General features: G+C 49.7%; 1 protein-coding gene across 1 annotated transcript; it reads left to right on the top strand.

The window, feature by feature from the left end:
- Window positions 1-1,726: 1,726 nt before the first annotated feature.
- NPAS4 (neuronal PAS domain protein 4) lies at window positions 1,727-6,512 on the top strand (the record flags this gene model as incomplete). Its single annotated transcript, XM_082627391.1, has 8 exons — window positions 1,727-1,901; window positions 2,629-2,780; window positions 2,959-3,061; window positions 3,176-3,449; window positions 3,631-3,740; window positions 4,087-4,222; window positions 4,344-5,761; window positions 6,484-6,512. 8 exons carry the CDS (start codon window positions 1,727-1,729, stop codon window positions 6,510-6,512), a joined length of 2,397 nt encoding a protein of 798 aa, XP_082483517.1.
- Window positions 6,513-14,063: the final 7,551 nt, after the last annotated feature.

Here is a 14,063-nt window from a genome sequence, read left to right as displayed (position 1 = left end):
AGAGCATTTCCTTCCCCTTTGTTTGGGGGAAACAAAGGCACCCTTCAACCCCAGTAGAGAATGATCATCCATGCTGAAAAGAGAAAGAAGAAAGAGGGAGATGATAGGGCAAAGTGTATGACGTGGAGACAAAATTGACAAAGAAGAGAGACGAGAGAGGGCAGAAGGGGGACGTTTCGGGGGAGGCAGAGGGCGCACAAAGTTGAGACAGGCCACCAAGCCGGCAATGAGATAAAGAAACTAGCTGGTGCGGGGCGGTGGGGGTGGGGGGATGTGGAGAGTTGAAGATGGAGAGACAGCGAGGAATCCTACCGCCGATGACGGGGAGGGGGTTGGAGGGGAGTGTGGACACCCCGACGGAGTTAAGGGGTCTCTGGTAGGTGCATGGATCGTGCAGAGGGTCCAGCACGGCCCCCGCGCTTCTCTGCTGCTTCCCCATCCTCCCCGCTGGAGGCAGGGGGGAGCCCTCCGGAGCGTGGCGGAGGCAGCCAGGCCCCGCCCGCCGCCGCCGCCGCCGCGGCAGCCGCCGGAGGATTCCTGTCCTAATATGGAGCTGGGATTCCCCCGGTCCCGCCCCCGCCCCCGGCCCGCGGGGAGACGGAGGCTTGCACTCGAGCGGGGGGGCTGGTGGCGGGGGGAACCGCTGGCTCTGGGGGCCGGCCAAGGGGGAAGGGATACCTTGGTGTAGACCCGGATCCTCACCAGGCCGTGAGACCCTGCCTCAGTTTCCCCCGTCAACGGCTGAGGTTAATTAGTTGACAGAGAAACGAAGAGTCACTGCCGACTGCGGCGTTGGTGCAGGTGTTCCTATTCTTGGCTGTGGGAAAGTAGAACCAAGGCCAGATTCAGCTGGTTCCTCTCCCTCAGTACCCTTTTCCCACCCATCCTAGGGACTTAGAACCCCACCGGCCTCCCCCTGCTAAATCAGCAAGGCCCGGCTTTGGAAAGGGGGGAGGAGGAGCTTTGTTCTTTGAAAGTGACTAAGGGAATCCCGGATTGAGTAATCCCTAGAGAGAAACCCCAGCTGTGACCTATCCCACAGAGGCCAAGGAAGGTCCTTCTCCCCACCCCCATCGCCCCGCCCCAGACGAACTTGACCTTTGGCAAATAGGGAGGGGGGATTTGTGTACGACCCTGCTCCCCCCCATTTCCCTTATCTCTTCAGAAAAATCATTGTCAGAGCGAGACCCTCTATAGACTCTCTTGCCAGGGGCTTCAGACCGCCGCAACCCTTGCCCTGTTCCTTCCCTCAGCTGAATACATTAGGATACCTGGGTCCCTGCACCCCCTTTCAGGCCTTCCTAAAGCAGCGCCTGCCTCTCGGCGCAGCTGCCGCCAGCCGCGGCCCCCTCCGCAGCCTGCGTTCTCCCCCTCCCCCCGGCACCCCTCCCGCTCTCGTTCTACGTCACGGGATGACGTCGGAAGCCTGGGAGGGAGGAGGAGCGCGCCCCCCCCAACCCCAGCCAGCAGCTCCCGCTGCAGCTTGCTTAGCCCAGCCTCCCGCCCCCCCTTTCTCTAAAGCGAGCCCCCCACGCCTGACAGGAGCTATATAAGGCGGAACAAGGCAGGCGAGGGGGGCAGCGCAGCCGAGCGGAGCCCAGGAGAGGAGACAGAGAGAGAAAGAGCCCGAGCGAGAGACGGGGAAGCAAGGAGGAAGCCACCGGTGCGTCGGGACAGGAACGCAGGTGTTCGGAGCGCCCGAGCTGGAGCTCCGCAGCCGCTAGTCATGTATCGCTCCACCAAGGGCGCCTCCAAGGCGCGCCGCGACCAGATCAACGCTGAGATCCGGAATCTCAAGGAGCTGCTGCCGCTGGCCGAAGCGGACAAGGTCCGGCTGTCCTACCTGCACATTATGAGTCTTGCCTGCATCTACACTCGCAAGGGCGTCTTCTTCGCTGGAGGTGAGCGAAGTGGGGCGGAGACACGAGCTGGCGCGTGCCGGGGAGAGTGAAGCAGAGGGAACCCACTGGGACTGCCGCAGGTCTAGGGCAGCGTGTCGGCGAGCTGGGGTGAGAAGGAACTAGGAGAACTCAGGAATCCCCACTTTTCCTCCTGAGTTCTGTCCAAACCTCACCTTAGTTCTGAATGAGGATTAGAGAGCCTGGATAGTGTCCCTGGTGCCAGACGTACGGGAGGAGGAGAGCCAGGACAGAATGGCCCCAGTCCCCACCAGCGCAGGGGCGCTCCGGGGAGCCAGGGAAGGGAAGCCCGGGAAGTTACAGGGACGGAGCCGCCAAAGCCTGGGGAAGCACAGATGCTGTTCACGATACTGGAAGGGCTCTTCTGCAGCCGGTGGAGCGCTGCCCGCGGTGCTGACAGCTCCACCGGGTTGCAAGGCGCTGCCCGCGGTACTGAACGGTCGGTCGGCATTGGAGCGCTGTCCGTGGTCCTGAAACACAGACCCGCCAAAGCCCCAGCCCCGACTTAAAAGTCGAAGGGCTCGCTGGCTGGAGAGATCCAGCAACAGGTTCCCCGGGCAAGGGCTGCGGGCAGCAGGTCAACAGGTGTGTGCAGAAGCAGGTCCATGAGAAATTCCTCAGAATTTTCCGAAACCCGGTCCATGTCTTTCTCACTTCTGTTGTGCTTCCCAGGCTTACTCCTGACTCACCCTATCTTCTCACTCTGCAGGCACTCCTCTGGCGGGCCCCACAGGGCTCCTCTCAGCTCAAGAGCTTGAAGACATAGTGGCAGCACTACCTGGATTCCTGCTTGTGTTCACGGCGGAGGGGAAGCTGCTATATCTCTCTGAGAGTGTGAGCGAGCATCTGGGCCACTCCATGGTGAGCGCTGAGGATCCTTTCAGCTTGGACTGTAGCACAGATGGGAACACAATGAGTTTTCCACTTTTGAGAACCTGGGAATTACTGGGGAGGAAGTTATAGCCTACAAGATGCTATGTGCCAAGGATTGGCTCTTGCTGCCTTCATTAATGGTCACCTCTCCTTTACCTTTCTCCAGGTGGACCTGGTTGCCCAGGGTGACAGTATCTACGACATCATTGACCCAGCTGACCACCTAACTGTGCGCCAGCAGCTCACCCTGCCCTCTGCTCTGGATACTGGTGAGAACTCCTTTCTCCTCTCCTCGATCCGATATGCCTCCTGCTGCCCTGCTCCGTCCCATTTGCCATCTCTCTCAGCCATTCACTCACCCGTTCTTCTCTTCACTCACCTAGATCGCCTCTTCCGCTGTCGCTTCAACACCTCCAAGTCCCTCAGGCGCCAGAGTGCAGGCAACAAACTTGTGCTTATTCGAGGCCGGTTCCACGCTCACCCACCTGGGGCCTACTGGGCAGGAAATCCTGTGTTCACAGCTTTCTGTGCTCCACTGGAGACAAGACCCCGCCCCGGCCCTGGCCCTGGTCCTGGCCCTGGCCCTGCCTCACTTTTCTTGGCCATGTTCCAGAGCCATCACGCTAAGGACCTGGCCCTGCTGGACATCTCAGAGAGGTAAGCCCAGAGTGTTCGGACCCCAGGGAAAAGGCGGGTCAGAGGTGAGGGGACCCTAGATTCTGGAGTCAGGGACAGGGAGGATGGGATCTAAGGGTGCAGAAGACCTGGGAGGGAGTGAGATGCCTGGGTATCAAGCAGGGAAAACAGAAAGCTGACCTCATCCTTTCTGCCTTCCCAGTGTCCTAATCTACCTGGGCTTTGAGCGCAGTGAACTGCTCTGTAAATCATGGTATGGACTGCTGCACCCTGAGGACCTGGGCCACGCTTCTGCTCAACACTACCGCCTGTGTGAGTGTCCAGAGAGGCTGAGGGCAAGACAGGGAGTTGGGAAAGGGCATGGGAAACCTGACCAAGAAGGGCTGTGATCAAGACTGATGTCGGGGAGATATCAGAGGCCAACAGTTCGGGATGCTATAGGGTGAACACTAGGGTAAGGAGTCAAGGTGAGAATAGAATCAGAACTGGGGGACTCTGAGTGGTGAGATCAAAGTGGGGAGTTGAATGGTGCAGGTTAGGGTAGTCAGAAAAGAGGATGTCATGAAGACCCCAATTCAGTGGAGAGGTCAGAGAGGGGGAAGTATAGGTGGTGCTGTCTGATGGGTGTCCTAACTCTGCATCTCTTCTTTCCCCTCAGTGGCTGAGAGTGGAGATATTCAAGCAGAGATGGTGGTGAGACTGCTGGCCAAGCCTGGAGGCTGGGCGTGGATTTATTGCCTTTTATATTCAGAAGGTCCGGAGGGTCCCATTACTGCCAATAACTACCCAATCAGGTGAGCTGCAAGCCAGGGGCCTGGGAGGCAGCTGAGGTGGACATGGAGGAGATACAAATCAGAGAACTTCTCTGGGAATGGACACCACAACCTTACCGGCTGCCTCTTCTCTCCTCTCCAGTGACACGGAAGCCTGGAGCCTCCGCCAGCAGTTAAACTCTGAAGAAACCCAGGCAGCCTATGTCCTGGGCACCCCGACCATGCTGCCCTCATTCCCAGAGAGCATCCTCTCCCAGGAGCAATGCTCTGGCCCTAATCCACTCTTCACCATGGGGCCTCCCCGAAGCACCAATTTCCCCAGTGCTCCTGAGCTGGGTGCTGTCTCAACACCAGAAGAGCTTCCCCGACCCCCCAAAGAGCTTGGCTTCAGTTACCTGACATTCCCATCTGGCCCTGAGCCTTCTCTTCAAGCAGACCTGAGCAAGGATCTTGTGTGCACCCCACCCTACACGCCCCACCAGCCGGGAGGCTGCGCCTTCCTCTTCAGCCTCCACGAGCCCTTCCAGACCCACTTGCCCACTCCATCCAGCTCTCTCCAGGAACAGCTGACTCCAAGCACTGTGACCTTCTCTGATCAATTGACGCCCAGCAGTGCAACTTTCCCAGATCCACTGACTAGCCCACTACAAGGCCAACTGACTGAAACCTCAGCCAGAAGGTATGAAGATCCTTGCACCTCCACTTTCCCAGATCAGCTGCTTCCCAGCACTGCCACCTTCCCAGAGCCTCTGAACAGCCCTGCCCGTGAGCAGGTGACTTCTCCAAGCACAGCATTCCAAGCACACCTGAAGAGTCCCAGCCAAACTTTCCCAGAGCAACTGAGCCCTAATCCCACCAAGACTTACTTCGCCCAGGAGGGATGCAGTTTTCTCTATGAGAAGTTGCCCCCAAGTCCTAGCAGCCCTGGTAATGGGGACTGCACACTCCTGGCCCTAGCCCAGCTCCGGGGCCCCCTCTCTGTGGATGTCCCCCTGGTGCCCGAAGGCCTGCTTACACCTGAGGCCTCTCCAGTCAAGCAGAGTTTCTTCCACTATTCTGAGAAGGAGCAGAATGAGATAGACCGTCTCATCCAGCAGATCAGCCAGTTGGCTCAGGGCATGGACAGGCCCTTCTCAGCAGAGGCTGGCACAGGTGGGCTAGAGCCACTTGGGGGGCTCGAGCCCCTGGACCCTAACCTTTCCCTGCCAGGAGCTGGCCCCCCTGTGCTCAGCCTGGACCTGAAACCCTGGAAATGCCAGGATCTGGATTTCCTGGCTGACCCTGATATATTCCTGGAAGAGACGCCCGTGGAAGACATCTTCATGGATCTCTCTACCCCAGACCCCAATGGGGAATGGAGTTCAGAGGATCCTGAGGCAGCGGTCCCAGGAGGGGCCGCATCACCTTGCAACAACCTGTCCCCAGAAGATAGCAGCTTCCTGGAGGACCTGGCCACATACGAAACCGCCTTTGAGACAGGTGTCTCAGCATTCCCCTACGATGGGTTTACTGATGAGTTGCATCAACTCCAGAGCCAAGTTCAAGACAGCTTCCATGAAGGTGAGTTGAGCCAAAATGTTCAAGAACTCAAGTTCCTCTCCTGCCAATGAGATGCTGGGTGGAATTAGATGAGTAAACTGCCCTCTCTGTTCCTGTTTCATTAGTAGGATAACATCACCTGCTGTGTAGGATAGCAGTTAGGATAAGAACTAATGAAAACAATATGGAAGTTCTGGACAAATAGGCCTGGGGGGCAGAGATTAGGGGTGTGGGATAAGACGCAAGAGAATCTTGGGTAATGGTTTGTGCTTCTTAACTCTATGAGGGACCTAGATCAGCCATCCCCACCCCATTTTACAGATGAAGACAAAGACAATCAAGATCCCAAAGTTAAAGAAACTCCCCTAAGGTTACACAACAAATTGATGGAAGAGGGATTAGAGCTCTATCTCAGTATTCTTTGCCCCCTAAAGGGAATACAGAGTGAGAGTTTATAGGAGTTTGGGAAAGAGAGTGGGACTCAGCCCCTGGCCCCGACAGAGTGTCCCTGCTATGGCTCCATCCTTTCCAAAACCACAGACATAATTTCACTCCATTCATCCAAACTACTCCCTTATCTTCTGAGCCTTTGGTGATCATTCAGTCATTGGACCCGCATACTGGAAGCCCATACCATGTGCCAACCGTGCACCACATCCTCAGCCTACCTTTCCTAAAAGGCCTAACTGACTGTTGTCTCTCTCTCTCTCTCTCTCTCTCTCTCTCTCTCTCTCTCTCTGCAGATGGAAGTGGAGGGGAACCAACGTTTTGAATAAGTCTGTGACTTAACGTCGTCAAGTATGGCATATTGTCATCAAGACATGGAGCCGCTCTCCACCCCCCCGGGATTGTTGGGGGGATTCTGGGGGCCAGAGGGGGATAGATCCGATTCCCCAGGCCCTGCAGGATTTGGGGGGGGGAGGTGGGAGGGCAAGGGAGGGGAGCTTCTTTTTAAAATTTAGAGACATCAAGCAATCCCAGTTTCCATTTCAATCTGTATTCACTCGTAGTGAGTTTCCTTGAATGGGATTTCAAGCGGAGAATGGGGGAGTCTCACTTCCCCCGCCCCGCGCTGCCCCATGGGCCTGGGCCAGTTCTCCACTCCTGGGGGCCAAGCCACCCCTGGGCCTTGGTGGGGGAAAGGCAGTGCCCACCTGGGCCAGCCTGTGCCCTGAGGGGCTCTTGACACCCACGTAGAATTCTCTACACACCAGTAACGGGATTTCAATTCCGATGGACTCTGCCGCCCTGGCGGCCCTTCTTGTGACTCTTGCGCCCCGCGCCTGGGGTGGGGGGCGCGAAGAGACGCTACGTTCCTTTCCGATGGAGGAAGGCAGACCTGCCGCCGTCACACGTGTGCTTGCACGAGTGCGTGTACCTGGTGCGGGACTCACCCGGCTGCCCAACTGCCTGGGACTGCCCAGGTGGTCACCTCGTGGTGCTGCGGTGACTTTGTAGCCAACTTTATAATAAAGTCCAGTTTGCCTTTTTGGTACACCTGGTGTCATGCACTTCTGTGAAAAGGGAAGGGTGGTAACCTGAGAAGGTTGAGAGGTCCCAACGGGAGCCTGGAGGTTACGAGGTAAACTCTGGACCTGCTGACAGCCCTGGCATTTCTTCATTCACTCATGCACTCATTCATTCATTCACTCAACACCTGAGTGTTCTGTGTGTGGCCCACCCTGTTCTAGAAGCTGAGAGTTTGGCGCTGAAACAGATGCTGCATCTTGGCTTCAAGATGCTTTGGCATCCAATGCTAAAGGGTGCTGGAGGCCCCCCTCTGCTCCAGGCTTGCAGTGCTTCCAGTGTGGGAGGGAGCAGAAGTGTCTGGGGATGGGTAGGGGATTCAGCTTGGCATTTTCCTGGACATGAGTTTGAAGTTTCAGAACATGAGTTTCTTTCTTCAGCCTGGCCCTACAGGCAAGCAACTTCCCTGGATTTAGGGTTCTGGATCTCTCATTGGAAATGATAATCACCTCTTATATCCCTGAATGGGGCTTTCAGCTGACAAACAATTTTATATCACTTATTCACTGCAATAAAACCTCTGGACAGGTGTATAAGCACCATTTCATTGATGGAGAAACTGAGGATCACAAGTCAAAAGTGATTTTTTTACTCGCACAGTTAGTGAGAGCCACAGGTGGGCAATACACCCACGTCATCTGCATCCAAGCCCTGGTCTGTCTCCTCTGCCAGATTACCCAAGAAGGGCAGGCTTGGGCTGGAGCAGGGGCCTCCTCCCCTCCCTGTCTGCAAACTAGAGCAGACCCCAAACTTCTGAGCAGAATATAACTTAGTGGGTCAAGAGAAAAAGTCTCCAAAAACACTGTCTTCCTCTAAGCTTGAGGGCTAAAAACCACAGGATATGGTGGGGGCAGAAATGGAAATTAGGAGCCAGAAAGACCTGGATTCAAATTCCACCTCCACTGATTATCTGCCGAGTGGAACGTGAGCCTCAGTTTCTTCACAGGTAAAATGGGGCTGAAAGAAATGGCCCTGACCTCCCAAAGATGCTGCTAGGACTTGATGGGGCCTCTTATAAGCTGAGGAGCACAGAAAGGACTTAAGTTATTAAACTGAATTAGAAAGCAATGGTGACCACAAAGGCTTACAAGTTTCTTTCTCAAGGTGGGGAAGGAAACTCCAGGCTCCAGTCCCCCCCACCCCAGCCCATTGAAATACGGGGGCTGGATTCCAGGAGCTGAGAGCACAACACTGAGAATTCCCTAAACCTCCTCTCGTTCCAAATCCTCCAGCTCTGAGGCCGTGCCCTTCAGAGGTCTTATGGGAAGGAAGACATTCCAGGGACCTGTCACATTTTTTCCACCTTGGATACATCCCTGGGTGAAACAGGAAGGTGCAGTGTTACCCTCTGCCTTCCTGTGCGTCTATTCTCCAACTTGAACAAAAGAACTGGACTGGAAGCCCCAAAAGGACCCTGTCTCAGCTCCACCCGCCATGGGTGCCGATCACAGGGCCAAACACATGGCAGGCACACTAGAAATATTTGATCGAGAGGACCACTTCTGAAGATCAGCCTAAGGGCTTGAGCAGGAAGTTACCAATTTCTACCACAAAAATTTTGTGCCTAAGTTCCCCAGAGGGCCAAGGATTGTATCTTTCAGCTTTGAACCTTAAGTGACCATAAGCTCAAGACACATGTTGGAGTCCCATCTACAAACCACCCCTGGTATGTTAACTAAACTTACTGTGGCAATCACTTTGAAATATATACATATATCGAATCATTATGTCATATACCTTAAACTTATATAGTGTTATATGTCAATTATGTCTCAAAAACTGGGAAAAGTTGTTCATTTTCGAATAAAACTGTTCATCAACTGAAAAAAAAAAAACCTAAAACCTCCCTGGTGGTCATCAAAAACAAGGGAAGTCTGAGAAGCTGTGACAGCCAAGAGGAGCCTAAGGAAACATGATGACGAAATGTAATGTATTCTAGATAGGATCCTGAAACAGAAAATAGACGTAGGTTAAAAACTAAAGGAAGCCAGGAATTCCCTGGTGGTCCAGTGTTTAGGACTCTGTGCTTCCACTGCAGGGGGCACGGGTTCAATCCCTGGTCTGAAAACTAAGATCCCTGGCGTGGCCAAAAAAATAAAATAAAATAAAAAACTAAGGAAACCTGAATAAACTGTGGACTTTAGTTAATAATAATGTATCGATATTTGTTCATTAATGTGACCAATGTACCATATAAGTGTATGATGTTAATAATAGGGGAAGTAATAGGTGTGGAGTATATGGAAACTAGTATTTTCATAACATTTCTGTAAATCTAAATATATTCTGAAACAAAAAGTTTCTTTAACAAGTAAAACTAAATAAATGAACATTTAAACAATTTTAAAATGTGAGCAAAAAATGAACACCTCACTGGTGTTTGGTGGCGGTGGCAGGTGATAGTAGAGTGTGCGTTTGGATGAGAAGACATCTCAACATTCAGAATGAGAGATCCCAGCAGCCAAGTCCAACAGAGCCAATGGCTCTACCTGCTGGATAGAGAGGGATCTGCTTCTGTTCCTCTCACTGGCAAGGTCCCTGTGGCTCAGAGCGTCATACCTTAGCACAGGTGGATAAACTGAGGCCAGCGGGGAGGAAAGAACTTGTCCGATGGCACTCCCAGAGTCGCTGCAGAAGCCAGATCTGACCCTCAGCCAGTTCCCTTCCCACAGATTCCAGACTCTGCCCTAGGAGCAGAATGTAGGAGAAAGGGCACAAGTTTTGGGGTCATAAAGACTGACCTCAAGGGCTGGCTCTGCAGCCTTATTTTTTTATGTGGTAAATATTCACAATAACTACATGTGCCAGGAACTTTTCTGGGTGCTGGAGATGCAGCAGTGAACAAGACAGACAAGGTCTCTGGGCTCACAGAGCTTACATTCTAGGGGAGATGTAACAAAAAGTAAGTAAAGTCTCTAAGGAGCATACAGAATGTGCAGTAAGGGACAGAGCCAGGCTGCTATGGTAGAGAACCACAGCTCTGGTTCAGAGTGTCCTAACTTAGAGTGGGGTGACAGGAAGCCCTTTCCTGTAACATTGAGCTAAGACCTCAAAGATGAGGAACAGGAATAAAAATGTTCCAGGCCAAAGGAAAGCAAGAGTAGAGGTATTTAAATGGGAAAGGCTTTGACCTGTTTAAGGACTAGCAAGGAAACCAGTGTGGCTGGATCAAGGCCAGCGAGAGGAAGAGTGGTTGGAGAGGAGGGAAAAGATTACTCAGGGCCTTACACCACTATAAGAAACTTAGATTTTATTTCACATGCAATAGGAATTGATTGAGGAGATTTAAGCAGGGGAATGACATGACTTAATTCACATGTTTAAGCCATCCCTCTGACAGTGTGTGGAGAAAGGATTAGTAGAGGCAGGAGTGGAAGCTGAGAGACCAGCTGGGCTCCTGCCGTGGTCCAGGCAAGAGGGGATGAGAGCTTTCACCAGGCACAGATGGGGTAAGTGACTGGATTGGGGATACTTTGGAGACAGAACTAACATGATTTGCTAATGTGTTTACAGTGGGGGTGAGGAAAAGAGAGGAGTCTTGTGTCTCTGACTTTAGTAACTGGGTGAAGAGTTGCTGTTTATTTAGACTGGGATGAGATGAATATCAGGACTTTTGTAGGCTCCTCTCGTGCCTGGCAGGACTAATTGAAAACCTCTCTGGATGAGGGCATATCCATCTTAGGCCTCAAGGAGCTTCCATAAATAGTGTGTCACAGGCATTGAGCAGGACACAATCAAAGATAACCAGACACACAAAGAAGCAAGACAATATGAGCAGGAACTAGCAACACAGATATACACAGTACATATATTGGAGTGGTCAGCTACTAAATTTAAAACAACTATATTTTTTCATGTTTAAAGAAATTAATTACAAAGTCAAGAACATCTACAGGGAACATGGGGAATTCCCTGGCAGTCCAGTGGTTAGGACTCAGTGCTTTCACTGCCGAGGGCCCGGGTTCAATCCCCGGTTTCACTAAGATCCTGCAAGCCGTGTGGCGTGGCCAAAAAGATTAAAAACAAACAAACAAAAAACACTTTAAAAAATTAAGTAATTCACTAAAAAAAATGGTACAAATGAATGTATTTACAAAACAGAAATAGAGTCACAGATATAGAAAACAAACTTATGGTTACCAAGGGGGAAAGGGAGGGGGATAAATTGGGTGATTGGGATTGACATCTACACTCTACTATATATAAAATAGATAACTAATAAGGACCTGCTATATAGCACAGGGAACTCTACTCAATACTCTGTAATGGCCTATATGGGAACAGAATCTAAAATAGAGTGGACATATGTATATGTATAACTGATCCACTTTGCTGTACAGAAGAAACTAACACAACACTGTAAATCAACTATACTCCAATCAAAATTAATTAAAAAAAATAAAGTCCACAAGGCAAGTATAAAAATAAATAAATAAATAAGACGTGATTCAAATATGCAAAGTTTAAAAAAAAAGAACATCTACAGGGAACATGAAATGAAAACAGTGATTAGCAGACTTGAAAAAGAACCAATAGATTTTCTAGAAATACAATAAAAAAGATGAAAACTGAAATTAAAAATTCAATTGGAAAACAATTGGAAATGGAAAATTGGAACCCATATCAAGGTTTGTTTTTGCTTTTTGGCAAAAAATTATAAAACAATGTGCTGAGTGGCCTGTTTGTACATTGTCTGAAAACCATGTGGGTATCTTAATATATCACAGGCTACTATAATCTATACCAGGCCAAGTTTTAGTAAAAGTACACAATCCAAAATATTATTTTCTATTTCAGTTATTTGAGCAAAATAAAATCACCCTATTGATATAATGAACACATGTAATTAAAAATCATTATTTGAAATAAAAATTGGTGGCATATACTGCATATGGAGTATAATTACATTATACACAGTGCCAGAAACTCAGGACCAGTCTCCCCGTCAAGACATCAGTCAGATTTCAAATCTGCATGGGGATGAATGCTAAACTCAAAACCTCTGAGGGGCAGAATTGAATTTCCCCAGATTTTCAGAGCTGAAGAAAATCAAGTGCAGAAGCAATTCAATGGAAGAAGAATAACGTTTTCAACAAATGCTACTGGGGTAATTAGACGTCCTTGGGGGGGAGAAAAGAATTTCAACCTAAGCCTCATACCTTATACAAAAATTAACTCAAAATGGGTCATAGACTTAAATGTAAAACATAACTATACTGTGGATATGGTTTAAGAGGACATGGTGCTTAAGAAGACATAGCTAATTTCTAACTTCTTCAAATTTAAGATTGGCACTATATACCCATGATGTGCTTACAAGCAAACCAGGATGTCTAGATTGCTTCTTAGTTACACCCAAGTAGCCATGTATAAGGATTTTAGCTTCATTTTCTTTCCTTTTCACTTTTGATACAAAGTCCCTGCTAGGAGGCTTGGAAGCAGACTCATATTTTCTATGCAAATATCTATGCTAATTTTTGCCTGGAAATGCCAAAGTTGAAAATAACAAGAAATAGTTTCTTAAAAGGTTGGATGAAGTCACACACACATAGAGTCAGCTGATTCTCATGAGGCAAGTAAAGCCATTTAGTCACAGGGTAAGAACTCCTTAAGAAAACACAAACTGCCTTATGAAAATGCAAGGCCAACCTTCATGATTGTTTTGCAAGTTGAAATATACCTCTGAGACTTCATTCCAGCTTTGCTGCAGGCCAGTGACTAAGATATCTACAGAATAGATGAAAAAAGCAATGTAATCATTGTTTAGTTGGAAGACATCTGACACAGTGCTGTAACTGAGCACACCTAAATAGCCCAGGGGAAGAAGTAGCCACACAATAGCTAGAAATCACCTGCTCCTCTCACTATGGAGCTGTGGCAGAAGTACAACAAAAATGGAAAAATATAAAAGGTGCAGCATGGAAGTCACTAATATCGTCAGAAGTAGGGGGTGACAGCAAACCTCATTCACATTAGTAAAATAGGAAACTTGGAATAAAACGCAACAATATATAAATTTTTCAAAAAGAAATGGCCATGGCTTTTTTTCTTAAAACCTAGGTTGAACTGAATCTATACACAATATATATTAAGAGTGAGAGTCAACAAAATCTTAACTTCTTTGTACTATTGTTATAAAAAAGTAAAACTTCAGAAAGATTTTTTACAATCCTTTGAGAAGACTGCATGTAAGAGCACCAGGAGAGTAAGTGTTACATCTCCCATTCCTGAAGGACAGTGGCCCGTGAGATTATTTATGAGGATTAGGAAAGTTAGACTCACCCAAATATGATGCACTATTTAAGATTTATTATTCTTTTTTTTTTTTTTTTTTTTTTTTTGCGGTATGCGGGCCTCTCACTGTTGTGGCCTCTCCCGTTGCGGAGCACAGGCTCCGGATGCGCAGGCTCAGTGGCCATGGCTCACGGGCCCAGCCGCTCCGCGGCATGTGGGATCTTCCCGGACCGGGGCACGAACCCGTGTCCCCTGCATCGGCAGGCAGACTCTCAACCATTGAGCCACCAGGGAAGCTCAAGATTTATTATTCTTGAATAAGCAGTCCTTCCTCTAAAATGCAAGTGCCCCAACAGGATTAAATGCATGATAGTTGTTAAAAATTCATGTGAATTCAGTGAATTAAATGCTTTCTCTAAGGCCAACTGAGTTTCCATCAAACATACAAGGAGATTATATCTAGCTAAGGAGGAGGAAAGTACGTGCCAGGCTGGATAACCAAGCCGGGGAAATGCTAGGATTCTGGAAGCTACCTGAGAACACAAATGGAAGAGTAACATTT

The sequence above is a fragment of the Mesoplodon mirus genome (genome assembly GCF_964341445.2).
Source record: "Mesoplodon mirus genome assembly, chromosome: 7".
NCBI classification, from domain to species: Eukaryota; Metazoa; Chordata; class Mammalia; order Artiodactyla; family Ziphiidae; genus Mesoplodon; species Mesoplodon mirus.
This window is presented reverse-complemented; position numbering and strand designations above follow the sequence as displayed.